The sequence below is a fragment of the Ceratosolen solmsi genome, unplaced genomic scaffold (assembly GCF_000503995.2).
Source record: "Ceratosolen solmsi marchali unplaced genomic scaffold, CerSol_1.0 scaffold6, whole genome shotgun sequence".
NCBI classification, from domain to species: Eukaryota; Metazoa; Arthropoda; class Insecta; order Hymenoptera; family Agaonidae; genus Ceratosolen; species Ceratosolen solmsi.
In genome coordinates, this window is record NW_011948414.1 from 10,664,071 (window position 1) to 10,673,428 (window position 9,358).

The 9,358-nt window shown below is 22.8% G+C and overlaps 1 protein-coding gene across 1 annotated transcript in view; it reads left to right on the top strand.

Annotated features, from left to right (window-relative positions):
- The window catches only part of Ptp36E (protein tyrosine phosphatase 36E), a 41,614-nt gene that overhangs the window by 24,978 nt on the left and 7,278 nt on the right, over positions 1 to 9,358 (top strand). Inside the window, exons 3-5 of the mRNA XM_011506935.1 lie at positions 1,169 to 1,245; positions 1,716 to 1,850; positions 8,527 to 8,677. Coding sequence (XP_011505237.1) covers positions 1,169 to 1,245; positions 1,716 to 1,850; positions 8,527 to 8,677 — 363 coding nt within the window. The remainder of the gene's footprint in view (positions 1 to 1,168; positions 1,246 to 1,715; positions 1,851 to 8,526; positions 8,678 to 9,358) is intronic.

A 9,358-nucleotide genomic window follows, 5' to 3' on the forward strand; every position in this document is an offset into this window, starting at 1 on the left:
TTAATATTATTCTACCCGTCAAAAATTAAAACAAATTAAATTATCATCAAAATTTATGAATGAATCATAAAAAATTTTAATTACGAAATTTATAATGTACTTCGTTATTCTTTACAAATTATATGACTAATCCATAAGTCTTGTTTTATTTATCTTCAATAATAGAATGAATTCTTTATACGATTTAACATTATTCTGAAACTTACAGTTTTTTTGGATATATATATATATATATATATATATATACCAATTCTTTGTAATAACGTAAAATTAAAAGTAATAATAATAAAATAATTTGTATTTTCTCTATTTTACAATAAACAAATAAGAAGAATTATTTTTGTTGTGATAATAATTATTTAATATTTGACTATTTTAATCGATTGAATTCTTTCTTCGTTATATTTAGATTATCATGAGCTTATGAACATATGCTCTATGCAACTTCAAAAATTTTAATACAACATGCACTGGATTAGATATCGAATATAATTTTAAAACAATGCACACATACATACAGATCTTTTTGTACTGACCTATAATTTGTAAAACTATTTTATTCTTTTCTTTTATTTTATTTTATTTTATTTTATTTTATTTTATATAAATTCTCAGTATAGGCAGTTACTGCATCATATAAAGCTTGTCGATTATCATTTCTACTTCCTCACACATTACTACAATGTTAAAGGCTTCTGAGTGCTATAACGGGTAACATGTACCTGAAAGTTCACGCTATAATTTAATTAGTTAAGATCTTTTAATTCTACCTTATTTTCGCTTATAATTTTTAAATTTACTAGAGTTATAAAGTAATGCAATTTTACTGCTAGATAAAAGAGAAGAGATTAAAAGTCCGATGCTCAGAAAATAATTAAATACTTATCGTAGTACTATTTTAAGCACAGGTCAAAATTTACAATTAAATGATCAAATTGTATAAATTTATTATTATTATTAATTGATTATAATGAAAATTAACGTAATTTTAAGGCAAATTATTTCAATATAAATGATTTATCATTTTTAACGGCTTAAAACAGCGTTATTTTGCTCATAAAAATTATTCTATGATATATCTGTGTACTCTACTAAATATGTTTGTGTCTGTGATTTCACATCTAGTACCCTGTATATAATAATAATATGTTTATATCTCCTTTTGCAGATGATTACAATAGAGTTGTTTTAGAAGCGATAGATAATCGACCGGATTCGGATTACGTTAATGCATCGTATGTCGATGTAAGTATAATATTATTCGTCGTAAAACCAATTATAATTAATTAATTGTTATAAATTATAGAATGTTATCTAACAATATAATAAGGGGCTAAGATAAGATCACCAAAAGTCTTTTTCCATTCCTTTTTGCAACTTATATTATTCATAAAATATACATACATTTGTTAAATATCAATAGATTCTTAAAAATAGCATTTCATTGCCGTAAACGAGATAATCAAAAGTTTAAAATTAATTATGAAAATTCTATACTATTCATTATGCTATTACTATTCCACATTAACAATATGTTGTTGATTCTTATTTTAAATAAATTTCTTTATTCTAAATTGTTATTGTATTCTAGTTAAGACAAAGTTTGCTTTTTTGCATTAAATGACATAATTTATAAGAAAAAAATATACATTTCTATTTAGAGATAATGCATCTCAATGTTTTTTTACTGCCATGTTCCATGTTCCATGTTCCAGAGCATACTAAAGCCCAATGCTTACATCGTAACTCAAGGACCCATGGAAACTACGGTGATAGAATTTTGGAGAATGGTTTGGCAAGAACGAGCCGCGTGTATTGTCATGCTTACGAAAACCTTCGATTTCATTAAGGTACGAGTTTTTCTTTTTTTAACGAATTTCAGATAACTATGAGATTGAAAAATTGGTAATGGACTGCATACATGATATTAGATGGAATATTAAAATTTTATTTTTCGAGTTTGAAATTTCTAGATACAAACAATATCAAGATGAATTACATTGGTTTATAATATATTATGAATATGTTAACAAAGTAACAATACTCTTTTAGAATTATCATTTTTTCTAACAATATTTCTATCAAACAATATATTACATATCAGATATATAACAATATATCTATATTTTTCTAACAAATAATAAAAACTAATATTTTGTAAGAAGTGAAATATTGGTGTTAATGCTGATGTTTATGAGCTTATTAAATATGTCATCTACTACAAGTTCCATAATGATTTTAAGTGGAAATAAATTTTCACTTTATGACCTTTTCATCTAGTCGTCAAAATATCATTAAATTATCTTAGCGATGTCAGTGCAACTTACCGACACTTAAAACCATTATAAAATGAAAATTTGTCGAGGCTTTCTTTTTCATAACTAATCATATATTAATATCATTCAGTCACTACGCAGTATTTCATTGTTTAATTTATAGTTAAAAACAATCAAATTAACTCAAAAATAAAAAACAAAGTTATTAACGTTATTATGCAAAAAAAAACAAAAAGCAGTAAAATTATAAAAAGAATTGAATGAACTGTCCTACGATTTCAAAAACTTCGTTAAACTATTTTACATCAGATTTAACATAAAAAGGAATAAAATATCTTATATCGAAGAATTGTCTTTCATCCAAAAAAATTGAGGGACGTGTCTTTCTACCGAATCATACTGTCTAGTGAGTTACTGAAAATTCGTTACGAACTACTTATTTATACTTTTTTCTCTCGCTTTTTCTTATATCCTTAAAGATTGACAAAGCCATATCTGCTAAATGTCATTCCAGTCCAAACTTTTCGATAGATCTATACCTTAGAGTTTTATGTATCCGAAAAATGTCATTTTATCATTCGGATGAAAATTGTAACAAAAAAGGATTACTCAATTTCATTAAATATGACTTTGGAACCCTTGCTATTGGTATATTTGATAAGTAGATGAAATATCGAAAAGTCATAAGCAGGAAACTCAAAATGGATTACAGAGCTTAAATATAAATATATATATATATATATATATATATAATAATCCCAATTTCAAGACCAATAACAAATTAAGCAAATATAAGATGATTTTCATGAAAAAGTAGTTCCATTAAATAATAATTTCACACATTATTTTATCTTGTGAAACTATACGAAAAGGTAAAGAAAATCTCCAAAATAACAAATATAAGAGTATAAGATATATTATTCCAACACTACGTCCATTGAAATGGTAGCAATTTTTTTCTAAAACGTAATAAACGTAAAATCGATGTCTTTATCGCTGCTAGTATATAATTAACTTTTAAAATATTCAGCCGCTTGCTAACATTATAATTATTCTTTTATTTATCTCCTGTTCGTGTTGACACATTTCCAGTGAGGATGAACTAATACCGATTCACTCTGGAAGGCTTAAAAGTTCATTTTCGACATAGAATCCGATATCGATCGCATCAATATCACAACGTAAAGAGACAACACACGTTGTCTTTATTACAGTATATTAATCGAGCTAAATTGAATTGAATGAAGGAGATAGATCGCACATTACGTTGATCAATTTTATGAGTTGTTTAATATAATCGATACACTATGCTAATTGCGATTATATTAGAAAATGCTCGAAAAATACTCGAAAATTCGAAAATAAATATTTTTATACAATTCTTTTATAATATACGAAAAGCTTCAAAAGTTCAATATAATCTTAATTAATGAGTGATTTGTGGGAAAATAATTTAACGTAAGTGAATTAAATTTTAATACTACCTAATTTTTATCGTAATACAACTTAAAAATTATTTTCAACAGAATTAAAAAGAAATAGCTACACTACCATGTACATTTCTATTAATTGAATTTTTCATATTTTTCATATGTATTTTAAACCACATTTTTAATTATGAACAAATATCAACTATTCTGATTTGTTTTAAATATTGTGTGTCAAAAAATTATTTTACAATTATTGTCTACTTACTATATCATAATTCTATTATAATTTAAATGAGTGAAAATAAACCCAACCTAAAAACAACGATTTTAACAATATTATTTAAAACTAAAGCTATTATTATTAGAATGTTATTATTTTTCAATAAAACAATTAATATAATTGACAACTATGAAATATTCTGCGAAATTCTCTTTGTAAGATAGTTAAAAAAATTAATGTAATATATTAAATAGATTCTATGCATACCTTTTTTTAATCAACTTATCATTATTCTTTTAATTTTTAATAATAAGAAAAATGAAATATATTAAAATGCCCATACTTGTTAATTATTAGTTGTGCATCATAATTTTTTAAACATGAAATATTATTATTTAATAATTTCTAATTTAAAAATATTTGCAACCAATAGTTACGTGAAACATTAATTAATATGAAATAGCAATTCTTTAAAAATGGAAATTTCCTTTATTTACAAAAATTTTCATGGAATTTGTAAACTTGTATCAAACAATAATTGTAAGTAATTTTTGTTTTAAATATCTTTAATAATATCTCCTAAAAGTGTTTACATTTACTTCATAAAATCTCTACTATAGTTTCCAATAACCAAGTATAATTTTCTTCGTCATTTAATCAGGTCACATTGATAAAAGTATGGAATTTCTGTAAATTTTATTACAGCTGAAATTGTAGCACGTACTGCAAAAATAATATAACATATTAAAATGAATTTTTTAATTTTTACATTTTGCACGTCTTTTCCTTAAATAGGAACGAACTTAAATAATTCGGAAAGAAATTAACTTATTTAACATTTGATGCATGACAGGTGACTAAAATATTAATAAAGAAAGAAAAAAATATACATCACAAGTAAATATTCAAAATAATAAAATTTTTTTTTTTTATTCAATTTTATAGTAGTTATAGTTATTGGCTACCTCATAAGTATAATAAAACAAGTTTATGTTGAGTCAATAATGTATTAAAATAACGAATGGTTATTTCATAAAAATCATTGAAAATGAATCTGTATAATTACTTCAATGTAACATATGGTGAAAGTGTGTATGTTTTATTAATTATATTCTTTGTGTAACCAAAGTTATTAAGAATTTATTTAGATAACTACATAAATAAAAAATAATCCATAAAACACGGACATTTTCAATTTTATTATGATTAATAATTATTATTAATGTAATTGGTATGAAATTAAAATTTAATTATTTTTTCGTTAAATTACCTGATAAATTTGTAGTAGGTTAAAAAAAATTATTCTAACGAAATTTCTGTGTTCATTATTTTTACAAAACATGTATAGTTTAAATATTTTTTTACAAATTAAAATTCATATCGAACAAAACTTTTTATTTTTTATCTTACATCTTTTTATGGTTAATGTATATAAATTAAAAATAATAATTATAAATAAGTAATTAAAGTCAATAATTTTACTAAACTTGCTAAAAAATATGTATATGTACTATAATTGTTAATTAAAATTTCAAATTCCTTAAATAAAATTATTTTAAAAATAAACAAATTAATATACAAATATTTCGCTTTCTCTTATAAATTATTATATATTATATATATATATATATATATATATATATATATATATATTTATATATTTACATACATTATCTATATGGTATAAATATAATATATAATTTATAATTATATATTTATATATTCATGTTAGTATTTCATTAAAGGAAGAACTACAGTTTAAAAGATAACCAAAAGTAAGTTTCATTTCTTTAAAAGTGCCTAAAAAAATTGTAAAATTCGCTTCTTTTTCAATTTTGTATATATTGAATGACGAAATGTATGACGAAATGTAAAAGTAATATTGAAAATTGACCAGAATAAATGAAAAAATTAAATTTATGTTTTTTTATATAAAAACGTAATTTTTAACAGTGAGTTATAGGTTCACCTTTTTACATTTTATAACAGTATTCTATGCTAAATATATATTAAAACTAAAAAACATAATAAAAAAAATATGATTTTATCTCACAACGAAGTTCAGAAATTCTATTCCAAATCTTATTATTCGTATAATTATCAAGTGATTATCAATTACCATTATAATAGTAATTAGATAAGAAAAAGAGATTTCGACAGGTCCAAAATTTTTTGAAATTATCTTTGTATGTGATCTCATTAACGAGATGTTTTAATGTATATAAATTACTACCCAATGCTACAAAATATTAAAGAAAAGACTACAACACAAAACATTTATATACTTTAAAATAAAATAGTTTTGTAAATAATCTGTTTGATAATCTTATATAATAAATATAAATGCTTAGAGCTTAGATCTATTAAATTATAGATATTTCAAGTTTTTTGCAACTTACTTAATGTAAAATAAAAATAATTTTATCTTAACTGTTAACTTGTTTCTGAACTTGTTAAATTTATGTTTCCTTAAACCTATATTGCTGAAAACTCCAGTAAATAATATAATATTCCACAAATATTATTTTGTGTAAATATAAATAAAATTACCTTAATAATTGAATTTCTAGTAATTTTTCCTTCTAATCTCAAACTTTTTAATATACAATAAATATCCTTAAAACTAAAAAATAGTGTAATTTAATTATAAATAAATGTTGATAATAATGTGTATCTTACATTAAAAGCTTTTTGCACATAAATAACTGAAAAGACATATATCAGCAAAAAATTGTTACAAAATAGCAGAAAATTTCCTTCGTGATGGCACGTACACGATAATTCAGGCATTCCTTTCATTTTCTTCCCCCAACGATGAATAAAATCGATCTTGTCTAGGCGCACGTGCTTCCATGTTTATAAGAAAAATCTACGATACGCCTTTACTGCCTATATTTACTTCTTTATACGGTAGTCATTGTACAACAATTTTACTAAGATCGCAGAATTCCCTGATGCATCAAAACTGATTTTCTGGATAATGATGAAGATAAGCGAATGATGCTAAGATTGTATTTTCTTATTTGAAAAATTCCTCTATCTGAAATTTATACGTTTAGATATGATTTTAATATGATTTACTGTTACTTCTTTTATGATAGAAAACAATAATGTCGGAGGCATAATCAGAAACCTCGATCGAAAATTTTTAATCTATTTAAGAGAATATTCGAAATATGTCCGAAGCATATTCGAAATAATGTTCACCCTGGGGTGAAAATTATCATATCTGTATACTACTGTTTGATATTGTAAAACGTTTTTAATTTTAAATATATATTAAGAATAAATTCTCTATACATTTAGAGGGAAGTTTGATACAAAAAATAATTCATAAATATTACTATGGAAAAATATTTATAGAGAATTTTTATCATAATTTTATGCAAAACTTGTAACAATAATATCTTGAACATGAGTTCTGAATTTTAATAAAAATCCAAAAATTACTTCAATATATAATATAATGAATTTCTTTGTATCTTCTGAAGAAGTTCAATAACGATAGTACAATAAATAAATAAACAAGAAAAAGATAACACAAATAGTAAGATAATATAAAATTTAAAAAATCTAATTCTTTAATAAAAATGAATTAGGAAAGTACTTTAATCGAAATCTCGTATTCTCTGAAATGTAATTATTAATTAGCAATTATTTGTACAAGCTTTACAGTATTATTATTCATACTTGTATTGTATTAGTAACTTTATTTGCTTAACTATTTAAATTTAAACATATGTTCATAATCATAAATTATTGAATTGATATTATTGTTTAAAGGAGGTATCCTTACAAATTTTTTGTGTTACAATAAAAACAGTTTAATATATCAATAGCTTGATCTATTCGAAGTTGAATATCCTATTATTGAATAGCAATACGCTTAGAATATTGGCTTAAAAATAAATAAAAATGTAACTTGATTGGGTGCAATCAAGCTTGCAATCACTGATCGAAAACTAAAGAATATAAAGTATATATGAGGAATAAATATATTTCGTTGCGTAATTATTCAATAAAGCTCCTTTATTAACAACTATAAACTTATAATTGTATTTTAAATAAACGGTAAAGTCACACAATGATAATCGTTTATAAAAATATTATTAACTTGTATAAGATAAAATAATTTAATTTAAATGTACACAGATATGTAATATCATTTTATTAAAAAAAAAAAAATAATAAAAAAATAAAATCAATAATTCAAATATCGACGTTGTTTATAAAAGAAAATGAAATATTATTATAAAATAGATGGATATTGATTAACCAATCTATTTTATTCATATCAAATGCACGTAAAATATAAAGAAATTTTATAAAATAAATTTTTAAATACATATCGACCGATATGCGTCTCGGCATAATTAAAATCAATCATCTTTATTTGATTAAAACGTTATCAATAATTCAGTGTTCAACATTTTTCGCAAAAAGAATAAAAATCACATTTTGAATAAAATGTTATATAATTGTTTAATATAAAAACTGCATGTTTATATTGTAAATTCTTATTAAATGTATGAATTAATAAAAACTATTACGTTGATTCATTTATAATATGTAATTGTAAAAATTGATAAAAATGTTTCAGGTTATGTGTATGCAGTATTGGCCGGCCAGTAAAGATAAAGACGAGGACTATGGAGGAATTGGTGTCTCTGTTTTAAAAGAGGAGGAACTTGCCAATTTTCACATACGGACAATAAAGCTCTACAAGAAGAGCGAGAAGGATGTAAGGCTTATAATTCTTCTTCTTAGATTTATTAGAAATTATTTATAGTGATTTGAAATCTAGCTAGGCTGTTTAAAAATGAAAAAAAAAGACACAAATTATGAAATGCGATTCGATTATTCGCATATAACATAGGTATTTTTGTTTAATTTTTTATTTATTTATTTTTGTTGTTATTGTTGTTGTTGTTATAATTATATACTCGATTAATGCGTCGATTAGACTGCAGTGAAATTAGTTTTTCGGATATTTTCATTATTAGAAGTTTTTATTATGGTACTGAAACTTATGTAATATCAGATATGCGATAATTTTCAATGAATGAAAATTACTTAGTAAATATATGTAATATGATATAATCGAGTATTAACAACTACATTAAATTTCTGGATTACTGATTGACTTACTTATACTTACGTATACTATAATCAAACGTTGACTGTAATAAGCATCTATTAATGCGTAGGAAATTGAGAAAGCAACTAAATACACTACCTACGAAATATTTCACTGACACAGGGTAATTCAAGCTTATTAAATGAATACGTAGAATTCCACGTTATTTAGGGCAAATTAAAACATTAACTCTATATTGGTGCATTTGAAATGTAATGCTGCCACTTAACCAAGAAAACGAATGATAAGCAACCTTTTTTTCTTTTTTTTTTTTTTTTTTTTTTTTTTTTTTTTT